Source organism: Notolepis coatsorum (genome assembly GCF_963971535.1).
Source record: "Notolepis coatsorum genome assembly, contig: SCAFFOLD_554, whole genome shotgun sequence".
Taxonomy (NCBI): Eukaryota; Metazoa; Chordata; class Actinopteri; order Aulopiformes; family Paralepididae; genus Notolepis; species Notolepis coatsorum.
In genome coordinates, this window is record NW_028169573.1 from 90,234 (window position 1) to 104,735 (window position 14,502).

Sequence of the window (14,502 nt, forward strand, 5' to 3'; positions counted from 1 at the left end):
GTTGGTGCTTGCGGGACATTTTACTGGACTAATGTGGTTGACCTAAGTTCATGTGTAACCCGTCTTTATTCGAACCGGGGTCTCCCCCCGCGTGGGGCGGGAGTTATTAGGCTTACTAGGCTTCAGGCCATGACTTCTCTGCTACACTTCTCACCCCCCCCCCCCCCCCTTTTAACCTCCGGCCCATGGAGGAAAACCCATTTGGGTTACAGCACCACTGTAACACACCATTGTAGAATCAGGTTTGATACATGGGAATCTAAAGCAAAAGGCTAATCCTCCCAACCAGGGGAGATATTAGGGCTTACTAGGCTTCAGGAAGGGCTACTCTGCTACGCTGAAGCAGCGCTGGGCTGTTTGTAACGCGACAGGCCAGTGAACCCCCTGCTGTACAAACGCTTGCAGTCGCCGTGACCAGGAGATACCCAGCTCCACGTCATCGTGTGGTACTTCCTGTTTCAGCTGGATGCTGGGAGCACTCAACTACAGACAAGCTTCATCTGGTCTCCCAATTTTTTGGGGAAATTATTTGAATTTTCTGGAGAACATTTATGGGCTAGCTGTAAGCAAGAGTGTAACATTTATGGTATACCATTTTCTTTATTTAAATTTTTCTTTTTCAAGTAGACAGGAGTTAGACGGGTAGGATTTGGAACAATAGAAGTGCTGTAGTTTTAATTGTTTAACATTTTTATTTGCTGAATATACTGTACTTTCAAAAGGTTTTTCTATTGAATTGTGAATAGAATATTCTTTGGGGAAATTCTTTGTGGTAGGATATTTTCCATCTTTTTTTCAAGCAAAGACAAGGATATAGTACAATGGTAAATCCTTGTTGTCATAAAACATATTGTTATGTGGTGCCCCATAATATGGTTACGATGATTCATGTAAGGGATAATGTATAGCTACGAGGTCATTGTCGCAAAATAATTGACCGACACGGTGTTCTAAACGCAGTGAAGGTCAATTATTTTGCGAAAATGACAGAGTATAGCTATACATTATCCCGCTTATTACAGGGCTAACTTACTAACAATATAAATACGTAATTCATTTTACACCATCGACAAGACGAGATCAAATGCAGACGCAGTTGTTCTGTTCTGTTGCTCATCGCCGGCAGGTGTGTGGTCTGATTGCACCTGATGTAGTGCAGCTGTGCATATTGGTAGAGCTTAGCTTTCATGACTGCGATCAAAATGCTTGATTGTGATTGGTCAACAGTGCTCTGTTGCCCCTAACAGCGGTCATTATTGCGCATTGCCCATGACAGCGGTGAATTATCGAGAAATAATTGACCGCTGTTAGGGGCAACCGAGCGCTATTGACCAATCACAATCAAGTATTTTGGCAAATGTTAAAACGCCATGTAATAAGTAAGGGATAATGTATAGCTACGAGGTCGCAAAATAATTGACCGACACAGAGTTTAAAATACTGAGCCGCCTCGGCGAGGTGTTTTAAACGTCAGTGAAGGTCAATTATTTTGCGATGATGACTGAGTATAGCTATACATTATCCCGCTTATTACATGGCTAACTTACTAACAATATACCTAATTCATTTGACAAATCGCAGTTGTTCTGTGGCTCTGTCAGCCCAAATAAAGTGATTATTATTATCGAGGGCAGCCCCGCAGGTGTGTCTGATGGCTGCACTGAAACAGTGTGTGTCAGTGGGGCTTGATTACTCCAGCTGCGAAAAACAATAATCACCGGTGGTTATCGAAAAATAATTCACCGCTGTCGGGGGCTATTGACCAATCACAAGCAAGCATTTCGGCGAATGTGAAAACGCCATGTAATAAATATTGTTAATGTATATATTATCCAAATGCTTTTTTTTCTGATTTCCATGACTCATCCAAAGTGTTCTTCTTTTTAAAACATGTTTATGTGTTTTCTGGGACTAGAAAATTAAAAGCTGCAGTAGGCAACTTGGGAAATAGAGCTCTGCAACACTTTTCAAGCCCATGCATGTGCAACAAAGGTTTCCCACAGACTCCCAGAGGCACTAGCAGCTTTAAGATGAATAAAAAAAAAAAAAAAAAGAAAGAATTTCCCAGCCTCTGATCTGCAGGTGGTTTTGCCAAGTGGTTTTCCCAGGGTGGCATCGGAAAACATGGAAAGACACCATTGCGCATACCTGTCAACCCTCCCGTTTCCCTCGGGTTTCTCCCGTATTTTATGGCATTGCGTTCCTTGTCCAAAAGTACACAAATGCAAAGTACGCAAAATCACCTCCCGATCAGAGGCTGGCAAATTGTATTTTATAAACGTTTTTTATTTTATTTATTTTGGTACATTTGTATTATTTTTTTTCTCCTGCCAGTCCGGCAGAGAGAGAGAGGAAGTATGGGAGATAGAGGGGGAGGACATTCTGCAAAGGTCGCCGGGTCCGGGAGTCGAACCCGGGACGGCCGCGTTGCACCGCAGCGCTGTACGTGGTGCGCCACCCTGCCGCCCTTATAAACGTTTAAATAGTTTTTGTATTCGGCTTAAAGCTACTGGTGCCTCTGTGAGTCTGTGTAAAGCCTTCGTTGCGCGTGCACGGGCATGACAAGTGATGCAGAGCTCGCTCTATTTCCACCAGGCAGGTAAAGTCACCCTTGCTAATTTCTCCAAAGTTGCCTACCACAGCTTTAAATTCTCAGGTTTTCCAGGACGATCTGCAGATGCCCTGATGCTTTCGGGAGAGACTGGAGCTCTGGGCTTGACGTACTAGAATAATCGCTGTGGTTGAAGATACATAAAATAAAAAATAAATAAATACCAATAAAAAAAAAGAACACTGGTTTACATGACATTAACCACGGCATGACTACAGCACTTCAGACGTCCTCACCGGAACTCTGGATGATTCGCAAGCTTCTCCTGCGGAGAAACAAGCGATGGCGCAAAAGTTTAAATATTGCTTGTGTCTCTCTCTCTCTCTCACTCTTATCTCTCTGTCCCGTTTTGCTGCTTGTGTTTGGTGGTTCGTCGTTGGACGGTTGTATTACTCAGCGTGGCGGGAGTCTCTTATCTCTTATTATACAGAGAAGAAATAAACAAGGACAAGTCGGAGCCAGACCTTTAAAGACCGCCCCCCCCCCCCCACCCTCCTCTTCCTCCCCCTCCCTCCCTGTCTCTATCCATCCATCCCTCTGCCTGCACCGCTGGCTTCCTCTCGCTACCAGAGAATACAGCAGCCAAGAGGGAGGGAGGGGCTGAGTGACAAGACTGACAGGCCAAATCATTGTGCCGTTTTTGTGTCCCCCCCCCCGACCCAAAGCGGAGACGCCAGTTGGACCCCCTCCTCCTCTACACGTCCCTCTTCCTTCCTGCCCGCTGGGTCCGGTCCAGGGCCCACATCCCGGGAACCTTCCTGCCCGCTGGGTCCGGTCCAGGGCCACATCCCGGGAACCTTCCTGCCCGCTGGGTCCGGTCCAGGGCCCACATCCCGGGAGGCTGCAGCCGACAGCTCCTTGGGAGCGACACAATGAGCGGGTTCATAGGAGAAAGCCTTGGCTGAGTGTGGCTTCAGGAGGAGGAAGAGGAGGAGGAGGAGGAGGAGGAGGAGGAGGAGGAGGAGAGGATTCTAGCCCTCTCCTGGCCATGCACGCCTCCCCCACTCCCCAGGGTGTTGCCGTCAATCACGGCGGACGCCGCATTAATCTTCTTCGCCATCACGTTCCTCCTTGCCCTCCGATGACGTGATTATTATGTTTCTTTTTGTTCCATTTAGTTATTGTTCATTTGGTGTCCAGATGAGGGGTTGGGTTCGAGCGAAATACAAAAACAAAACTAAAAGGTCCTTTTTCTCTACGGGAGAAGAGACCTCATGGAAACTGAGAGTCTCAGAGCAGCGTTTCAAAGGACAACAAAACATAACATTGCACTGCGTTCTCTGAGCTACAGTCGTTTGGACGGGGAGAACTACAAGCGGAGCGGGGAAGAAGGGCTCCAAGGGTTTGGAGGACGGCCTGTAGGAGTTCCAGCCCTGAAGTTCGTCCAAACATCTCTCCCTTTGGGTTTAAAAAAGTTCAGAAATGTACAATCCCACATTTAATCAAGGATAATCTCCACCTGGCATGAACCATTGACCAAGGATACTCTCCACCTGGCATAAACCCTTGACCAAGGATAATCTACACCTGGCATGAACTCCATAAAAGTCCCCCCACCCCTAACCCTCTCCCTGATAGTTTCTCTGTCCAAAGGGGGAAAGCGCCAGCGGGGAGTGCTCCTCGACGCGGACGTCACACGGTGGTGAGTACTCCTCGACGCGGACGTCACACGGTGGTGGCGTGGCTGTACTTGAGCGCCAGCGGGGAGTACTCCTTGATGCGGACACACAGCTTGCCCCTCAGCCAGGGGTTCTGGAGCTCCAGGGGACAGAAGTCGTCCTGGAGCCACTTCTCCCTGTCCTCCACCAGCAGCACCAGGCTGAAGTGCTCCAGCTGCTCGGGGCTGTAGCACACGTGCCGCTCCTGCTCCCCACCGCTGCTGCTGCTGTTGCCGCTGCCGCCCAGCAAGCGGCGGGAGACGGCGTTCATCTCCTGGACGACCAGTTGGACCATCTCCCGTGCCGACGTGCCCGGCGTCACACGCAGCTGAGAGAGAGAGAGAGAAGAGGTGGGTGTTAGGGGTTGTCATGGTTATGGATAGATAAGGGCTTAACTCTTTCTGCGCCAAACCCGAGAAGAGTCGTGTTTTCGTGGCCAGCGGTTGAGCGCCAGAACCAGAGAATTCTCGGGTTTTGATCCTTTGATCTGTTTCCTTTGATCCCCGTTCTAGACACTCAGCCGGAGCTCCCTAGGTCTCCCCGGCACATCTGCCTACATTGGAATCGCAATGACGATCGAATCTCGCCAGGTGGCAGTATCGCCTACCTTTTTAACTGTATGGGGGGTGATTCATGCCAGTACTGATTTACCTCCGGCTGTTTCCGCCTGGGAGTGGAACACAATATAGCAATCGATGGAAGATTTGGTGCCTCAGAGCTATTATTTCCCGTATGGTAGCCATGCCCAATATACACGAGTAACTGCGATCGGCACGGCATTTTTTACGTAAAACATGCTTCTGTGATCAGTGTCGTGTTTTACCGGACCTAACACATGCTTTTTGTAACTATCGCAGTTTCTAGTTAAAACAACCCCCCCCCCCCTTGATGATCTTGTGAAGACACATATGTACATGGTACTGTATATACCTTTGATTTGGAAGTATTTGGGGTTTCAGGCGATCAACCAGAACGGGCATATTGCATATAACGTGTCATATCTCGCAATCTATGAAAAAAGACTGGATTATTTTGGAAAGGGGCGATGTTTAGCGTGTAATAGCGCATAAACTACAGTATGTAGAAATGAACAGGTTAGTCAGTGATGGACTATGAACAATGCCTGTCACATAGTATTGTCTCCAATGCTATAATACAGAACACACGATGGGTCCACAAAACATCGTTAAAATTGTCAATAACGCTGGCGCCATTGAGTAAAGGTGGGAAAAGAGCGTGCCGCTCAATAAGTTAATACTGGGGAGCTGATTGACACTAGCAGCTGGAATTGGCATAAACAAGTCTAAAACGAATCTTACTTCATTACGATTTTGACAGGTATTGAGGTTCCCGAGTTTTAAACTTTCATTTCACGTGGTTATTTAAAATTGACAATAACATTGTGACAGTGTTATGACTTGATTTGAAATGGAAACTAATCGAAAAGAGAAAGTTTCCTCATTGTAGGGATGTCAAACGTTTTTTTTCTGTCACCGAAAATAAAACAATTTTAAACTGGTGGCAGAGCCAATATTTATTTAAATTGCATATTCCACCTCTGTGAGATGGTCTACATTACAACATAAAATAAATCGAAATGTTAGTTTTTAGTGGCAAAATAAAGAAATAAGAGGCTTGTAAATAGAGAACGCTCGCGCTGCTTTGGCCACATTGAGTTCCTAATAGGTGACGGCGCACCCATCGCCTTCTGGTTAAAAACGGAAAAGTTCCAAACGTAAAGAATAATCCAATTTCACACGATTTCAAGACTCTGGGGAAATTATACTTTTTTTTAAAGATTTTTTTCTGCATTTTACTGCTTTATTTTGGACAGGCCCGACAGAAAGGAAGGTTGTGAGAAGACTTGGGCGAAGACATGCGGCAAAGGTCTCCGGGTCCGGGAGTCGAACCCGGGACGTCCGCGTTGCACTGCAGTGCAGCTATGTGGGGGAACATTTGAATGAAAATGCAGACGCCATTTTCACAGGCATTTCTTCAACAAATCATCAACCGACAAATGCCATCACATTCAGGCGTTGGCTACAATCTGAGTGGTCGTTTGTTCTACCAATTAAAAGTATCGTCTGGGACTTTGGCCCGAAAACGGAAGGAGCCGAAACTGCGTTCTGAATATGGAGCCGTTTGATCCCATTACAGGCAGAACGTTTGACCTCCGTTACTGGTTGCGTACCTTGACGCTGGTCTCCTTGGGCAGGCCTGTGCGGTACTGTGGGTACACCCGGAGCGTGGCGTGCCAGCCGTCCCCGTTGGCGCCGGACAAGGGCGCCGAGAGCCTCTGGGTGCCGCTGTCCTCCGACAGGGTGCGCGCGGGCGGCAAGCGTTCGGCCGAGGAGCAGCGGCGGTCCACCGAGGAGGGCCGGTGCCAGCGGCGCTGCGGGGAGGTGGAGGGCGAGGGTGCCGGGGAGACGGCCGGCTGGGAGTGCGGGTGGTGGTGGGGGTATTGGGCGGAGGAGGGGAACTCCAGGCTGCTGGTCCTCACGCAGAAGGCCTGCCTCTTCTCTGTGATGCGCAGCAGCTCGATCTGCCTGCTGGGCAGGATGAAGTCGCTGTCGAACAGCTCCGGCGCCCCCCTCCGCCGCTCCCCGATGCAGCCGATCCCGCACCGCTCGCCCTCCCTCTTGGGCGGCGGATCCGACGCCTGGAGGACGTCGGGGGTGGAGTCCCTCAGTGTTCCCCCTCCTCCCCCTCCTCCTCCTTCGCCACCTCCCACCACACCCATCCCTCCTCCTCCCCCCGAGCCGCTGCCGTCGCTGCGCAGGAAGCCGCGGGGCTCCGGGGGGGCGGAGGAGGAGAGCGGCGAGGGGGGCAGCAGGTCCAGCTCGCGGGGGCTCTGGGCGCGGCTGGAGTCATAGTCACTGTCGGTGGTGAGGAAGACCTCGGAGGAGCCTTCCTCGTCCGACAGACCGTGGAAGTCTACTGGAAGACCAAGAACATGTACAGCTGTTGAAACGACTGTTGCTGTACCTGCATAAATAATATGATAAAACATCTCTTAATGTTTTCTCTAACTAACAAGGTTAGCATCCATATCCTCCTTCTAGCATACCCATGATAGCTACTATTTTCATTAGAATTAAATGGTGCTGTAAGTGGTATTGTTTTGTTAAAATAAGTGGTCTACTACAGTACATCCCGTTCCCACTTTATCCAATCAGGAGATTGAAGAGCGGAGGGACTGGGAAACCCATGTTAGTGACCAAACACTCTATATCAGTGATGGCTGTCGGAATATAGAGCTATTTAACACTTATTTGAAACCAAAAATATATCACTTACAGCTCCTTTAATCCACAACTGTGCATTTTAAATAGTGTTTAAGTCTGTGCTGTCGGCAGAGGTGTTTGTCTGACCAGAGTGCTTGCGGCACGGCTCCGGTGAGGGCGTGGGGGAGGGCAGGTAGTCCAGCTGAGAGGAGGTGGAGCGGGGCTTGTCCGGCACCACATCCTTGGAGAAGTCGATGACCCACGCCAGGGAGAGGCCGCCCGTGGGCTGCTTGTAGCGGGCGTACTGCAGGGCGTCCATGATCCACCGCACCTCGCGCCAGACCTCCTCCATTTGCTGTCCAGAGACAAACGAGGGAAACGGTTCATGTTAAAGGAACACGCCAACATTTTGGTAAATTAGCTTACCGTCCTCTCCAGAGAGAAGATAGGTACCAGTTTCCTCTCTGTGCGTTCAGTAGAAAGCTATCTGGCTGCAGGTTAGCCTAGCTTAGCACAATGACTGGAAGCGCACATGACCAGTTAGCCTTCGGGAGAGGTGTTAGTTGGACAATGTGTAGGCTACCCGTCGTTGTGCTAAGCTAAGCTAACGTGCAGCCAGATAGCTTTCTACTGAACGCACAGAGAGGAAACTGGTATCTATCTTATTGTCGCTCTCTGGAGAAGACGGTAAGCTAATTTATTTTTAGATTGATTGACTAATATATATATATGGTATATACAGCATTATTGTACATACTATCATACTGAGTTACAGTATGGGTTATATGCAGGTATAAATATATATATAAGGTATATAGTTATATGGGTAGACGACAGTATGAGGTAGGTAGTTATGATTATTATGAATTAGTGCTGTCAGGTGATTAAAAAAATGTATCTAATTAATTACAGGATTTGTAATTAATTAATCTAATTAATCGCATTTTAATCGCATAACCATTTTATTCCTGATATTCTATATTCTATAATCATATTTCAAATAGCATGTGTCCGGATGGCAGAATTCAGTACTGCATCTACAGAACCTTCTGTTTAATCATCTTCCATCTATTAATTTGCTTAGATTTTTCAGGTCTGGTACATTTGAGCATGGTGTTATTCACAGTCAAAGTTTTTATTTATTTTTATTGATATTCTCATTTGGTTCATTACAATTTACTCAAGCCTAGTAACAGACACAGTATTTCTGTCCCTAGAATCAGATACCAAGAACATGCAAATGGACCATATTAAAAAAAAGTCTGTAAATGTGTATTCTACATTCTTATGGAATGAATGAGATAAAAAAATATATTATAAAAAAAAATATATATATATATTAATTTAATTAAGTTAATTTTCATAACGCGATAATTTGCTGTGTAATTAATTAATCTAATTAACGCAATAAACTGACAGCCCTATTATGAATACTATGATTACAGTTGTAGACAGTGAACGGTAGGTATACATTGAGATATGATAGGATAGGAATGATAGGATTCAGGTTAAAAACATGCAGAATGCCTCTCTAACTGTGCAGGATCTGTTACTGTTAATTTATTGCCTGCTGCTACCGTCTTACACCCCTTGCTGGATGTGATTGATGTCTGTGTATCGTCTTGCCTGCATACCTTCACATGTCCCTCCCTGCACTACAGGAGGCCTGCAATTTAAACGCTTTGACCTTTTGAATCTCAATTGGTTACTTTTCATCACTAGACATAAAAGTTGTCCTCAAAACAGCTTGTTTGCGTTCCTCTTCGAAACCCTCGTAATGTTATCCTTTTAAGTAAGGTCAGTATGACTTATTACCATAGTGTATTTATACCTGTATCACTGCACATATTAATACTACAACTCTTACATTTGCACTCTGGTTGGGTGCCCAACTACTTGTGCTGTATAATTACAATACATTTGAATCAAGGCTGTCAAAGTTAACGCGGTATTAACACGTTATCGCCAGATTCTATTAACGCCACTATTTTTTTTAACTCACGATTAACTTTTAAGAACATTTATTTATTAATATTTTTTTATTTTTTTTTACTAGACTTCACTCAGGTGTATTATTGATGCCCTCATTGATACTATGTTTGTTTCTGAAGTGTGTGTGTGTGTGTGGGTGTGTGTGTGTGTGTGTGTGTGTGTGTGTGTGTGTGTGTGTGTGTGTGTGTGTGTGTGTGTGTGTGTGTGTGTGTGTGTGTGAGATATATAGAGAGAGAGGGGGGTGAGAGAGATGAGGAAGGGGCAAGAGAGAAAGAGAGCTGGGAGAGTGTGTGTGTGTGAGAGAGAGAGGGGGGGCGGGTGTGATTACTCAGCCCTTGTGGTGAATGTAACAAGTTCCTAACGTTTTCTTTCCCCTATTATTTCATGCACACTTTATTCATTGTTTTAAATTATTATTTTCTTTTAAGTTATTTTGTGCATCACTCTGTTTTGAATTTGATGCAAATTTGCAATGCACGAGGGTCATCCTTTTATGTTAAATGGCTGCATAAAGCAAGCATTTGTTGACTCGCATGTTGATAAGAGTATTCAAACTTGGAACTTGAAAAAGATCTGTTTAAGGTAGAAAAAAATCATAAAAAATGCGATTAATTTGCGATTAATCGCGAGTTAACTATGGACAATCATGCGCTTAATCGAGTTAAATATTTAAATCGATTGACAGCACTAATTTGAATCTAATCTAATCTAATTATCTTGTTTTCATGGTCGTGGGAAGCCAACATGGCAATTGAAGTTGAAACTCTGTGACTTGCCCAGCCCTCCTGGGTCTGACCTCTGACCTGTATGTGCTCCTGGACCTGCTGGTGCTTCTGCTTGGCGTCGTGGACCTCCGTCTCAGAGAACGCCTCTCTCAGCGTCTGCTGGGACATGAGGGACTCCAGCTCCAACAGCGCCGACACTCTGCAGTACTGTCCAATGAAGCTGGGGCTGTAGGCCTCAAAGTGGACTGGAGGGAGGGAGGGAGGGAGGGAGGGAGGGGGGAGAGAGGGAGGGAGGGAGGGGGAGAGGGAGAGAGGGAGGGAGGGGGGGAGGGAGGGAGGGGGAGAGGGAGGGAGGGAGGGAGATGGGGGGGAGAGAGATAGATGGGGGGGCGAGAGATAGATGGGGGGGAGAGAGAGGGGGGGAGAGAGAGAGAGCGAGAGAGAGGCGGGAGGAGAGGGAGAGAGATGGAGGGAGAGAGAGAGAGCGAGAGAGAGAGGCGGGGGGAGAGGGAGAGAGATGGAGGGGGAGAGAGAGGGAGGGACAGAGAGGGGGGGAGAGAGAGAGGAGGAAGAGAGAGATGGAGGGAGAGGGAGGGAGAGAGGGGGGGGGGGGGGTAAAAAATAAAGTTACCCTAATGTTCAATTGTATTAATAGTATTAGCATCATGCTACATCTAAGAGGCTCTTAAGGTAGCTAATTGCTAATGAACAAAACCTCAACGTCCGTTTTCATTTCCATGCCTCAAAAGTCACAGCCAAGTTCACAAAATGGAAAGCGTGTTTTAAAGGTAAATGTTTGAAATTAATCTTTGAGAAAATGTGTTTTATGTTGTAATTGTCAGGATTGGGGGGGGGGGGTGTAGGACACACACAAAAAGGGGAATCTTAAAGTTACCCCAGAGGGGTAACCACTGGAATCGCTGAGCGATGAGAGGGTGGGGGAAAACACAAGAATAAAATAAATAAAAATTAAAACTGTAGGAAACACAAAACACCAGTATAAAATAACTGGGTAAAAAAAACTAAATAACCACCACTGACTGCCTAGCAGTTGAAAACAACAAGAAAAACAATAGCACTAGAGACAGAGAAAACCCTAGAAGCATGAACTTGGGACACTCCTCTACTATTGAGGGGAAAACATGAAATGGACAAGCATCCAAACACAGTCAACCAAACCTACTTAAAGGCACTGCACACCTGACACCCATCAGGTGGCAATCAAGCCCACACACCTGCCATGCCGCATGGCAATTAACTGCAGAGGCCAGTGATTGACAGCTGTCCCTCACAGAAAGACGAAATAGACAGCTGTCCCTCACAGAAAGACAAAATAAAGCCAAAGCACCTTAGAATAAACTAAGATAAAACCCACATTAACCGTGATCTATCACAGTAATATTTTTTTTCTCAAATATAAAAACTCAGATCTCATTTATTTACGCTCAACTCTGCTCCTGTCAAATGTCAGACCAATTGAATAAGTGGAACCATATAAACCTTCTACCTTGAGGAACCTGGTAAAAAAACATCTAGGAAAAAATGTGTCCGGAATCAGGCGGATCTTAAAACGCTGACTCCCCAGGTCTATACAGTAGGTGAAGGTGTGTACATGCATGTATGTATTTTCTGTTTTCAATATATATATATTTATTTATATAATTTTTTACTCAATAGCAAGCAATGCAAAATGAAAGCCTTAGTGCTCAATTCTGATTTATTGCTCAGATCAGATTTTTTTTGTTTGGCTGTGTGAACTGGTCACGCTCCTGAACTGACCTGCATGTGCAAATGAACAAAAAAGAAGATAAAATTAAACAAACGTAAAATAGATTGTGACAAATGTCAATCTAGAGTGACGTAAAAGTCCCATGAAAGTCACACGACTGTTCAGACTGAGATTGCATTGCAAAAGATCAGACCTGTATCTGATTCATGACCACCACACATATAGAAAGTGGCCCAAATCAAAATTGAAAAGATCAGATTAATTCCATGTGATTTGTGCTGCTCACAGAAAATGTCTGAAAAATCTGATTTGGGCCACTTTCGCCTGCAGTGTGAACGTAGCCAAAAAGATCTCTAGTACTGACCCAGTTCAAAGATCTGCAGCGGCAGGGTGAGGAAGCCGGAGCGCGGGGAGTACGGGTTGTTCTGACCCGGGGCCGTGCACACGTCATCCGAGGGGGGCATCAGGAGCAGGAAGGACACCTTCTCCCCAAACTCAAGCACCTCCTGGCTGTAGATGCGGAAGTCCTGCGCCTGGGAGACACAGACACACGTTTTACATTTAGTCATTCAGCTGAGGCTTTTAATCCAACGCAACAACAAGTCAGCAGGAGGGGCACATCTCTGGCAGCTAAGGGTCAGTGGCGTTGTTCGTCAAACAGTGTCGAACTTGAGTGTCTGAGTGCATAGTAGTATAGACATACTAGCATGCTAGGTAGTAGTATAAGGATAGTAGCATAGTAGTAAGGTACATATATAGTAAACTATAGTAAGAAGGTTCGTTTTTTGAGAGAGGTTGGACAGCCGCTAGTCGATGGGCAAGTCGATTGTGTGTCAAGAGCTTTCCAGCCACTGTGGGTTAAGTTAAGTTAACGTGGAGGAATGCAAGCCTGGGGGTTTATATCCACTATCAATTTACACAGAATTACACAACATGACCTCCTCTTTGTGATAAAGCTGTCATCCCATATTCAATATCACGTCACAACAGTTAGAAAATTAGCTGCTTGGCTAAAAACGGGCACATTCACTGTAAAGCTTATTTAATTGTATTGTTCTTGTAAAATACAAAAATAAATAAAGTAAAGCACCCAACCTTTTTCATCAGCAGAAAAAGCAGTACTTTAGCACCACTTCTAGACCAATATTGGCACTTGTTGCTGCAGCCGTGTTCGGCAGAAACACAAAGAAGACTCTTATGCTACATAACTAAACGGGTGATGGCCATTACTGAATGTCGTCCGTGCCTCTAAAACGTGGCCCAGGTCCGCTTTTAGCTCCAAAAAATTTTCAGAGGGGAGAAAGGAGCTATAGGAGCCCAAGATGTAAGTGTCACGAAATCCCAAAATAAACTCCACCAAAGCCGGAGCTTGTGCGCGGGCAAGCGATAAGCAGCGGCCTGCCTCATTACACCCGCCTTGAGCACGAAGCATGACAAGTGGCCATTGAGCACTCAGAGCCAGGGGGGCTTTAATGGGTTTCTCACTAAACAGGGGAGTCAATGTGATTGCCTCCCTCTCTCAAAGGCATTCAGTTTAAAATATTTGTAATTACGCTGCTTAATTCAGGATTCGGTGATACTGTATGCTTTTTGGTGCGGGAAAGAATCTCATTAAAAAAAACTTTAATCAGGCGGTGTAGCGCGAGAGGATATTCTGGACTCTTATTATTATCGCCACGGTGGCGGAGCGGTTGGGAATGAGGTGCTTGCTAATTTTCACCCAAAATGACAATCAAGCATGAGAGGAACTACTCGGCTGACTAGCCACAGTTACGAGTGAGTATTCAGCAACCAAAGTAGCTTCTAGAATGACACTGAAACCCGGGGTCGGCCAAAGTAACCAAACAAGAGAGACATTCTGTACCGGCCACAACGTAAAACCAAGAATTCACAGGTATTCAGTATCCAGTTCAAGCTTTGAGACAGAGTAGTTGCGATGGTGGCGACTGGAAAGCGGGATCAGAGACAGTGAGACTGGATTGGAAAATGAGGAATATGGCAACGACACTGTGTTCTCTAATCAAAGGTCATACTCTCACACCAAACACTTTATTGTAGAAGCAGACCTAGTTCCTAAAACGTCTTGGTGCTAAAACCATCCTTGGTCCCATTTCAGAGGCCAAGGGAAAAAAATATTATTATAGTGCAAAGATTATTATAGCACTGCTTTTGGGAATCCGCACCACATGTTCCATTGCAAGCCTCAATGGACAAAGATAATGTTAGTGCCAAGATATGTTTGGGAAACCAGGCTCTGAGGATAACGCTGCTTCAAGCACTTTGAACTCTCTGACAGTCTGCCTGCTGGTGGGGGATCAGATGGCTTGTGTTTGTGCACTTGGCTCCGAACTGGTTTCATGCTATCAGACTATATCAAAACTCAATACTGTAGGACTGATCTGTAATGGGATCCGTTTCAACTAGTAATCACAGTTGCATTCCAGTATGAGATGCACACCATTCAAAATTATTGGGCTGATGGCAGAAAAAAACACTTTGGGAAGCTTGTTGTGAGTTTTCCAATACCTTTGCATAAGATGGTCAATTGTATTAGACTATTGAA

The 14,502-nt window shown here is 45.8% G+C and overlaps 1 protein-coding gene across 1 annotated transcript in view; it reads right to left on the minus strand.

Annotated features, from left to right (window-relative positions):
- Nucleotides 1–4,276: 4,276 nt before the first annotated feature.
- ankfn1b (ankyrin repeat and fibronectin type III domain containing 1b) overlaps nucleotides 4,277–14,502 on the minus strand; it is a gene marked incomplete at both ends in the record, with an annotated part of 39,257 nt that continues 29,031 nt past the window's right edge. Inside the window, 5 exons of the mRNA XM_084339542.1 lie at nucleotides 4,277–4,597; nucleotides 6,461–7,203; nucleotides 7,641–7,848; nucleotides 10,289–10,455; nucleotides 12,304–12,472. Coding sequence (XP_084195668.1) covers nucleotides 4,277–4,597; nucleotides 6,461–7,203; nucleotides 7,641–7,848; nucleotides 10,289–10,455; nucleotides 12,304–12,472 — 1,608 coding nt within the window. The remainder of the gene's footprint in view (nucleotides 4,598–6,460; nucleotides 7,204–7,640; nucleotides 7,849–10,288; nucleotides 10,456–12,303; nucleotides 12,473–14,502) is intronic.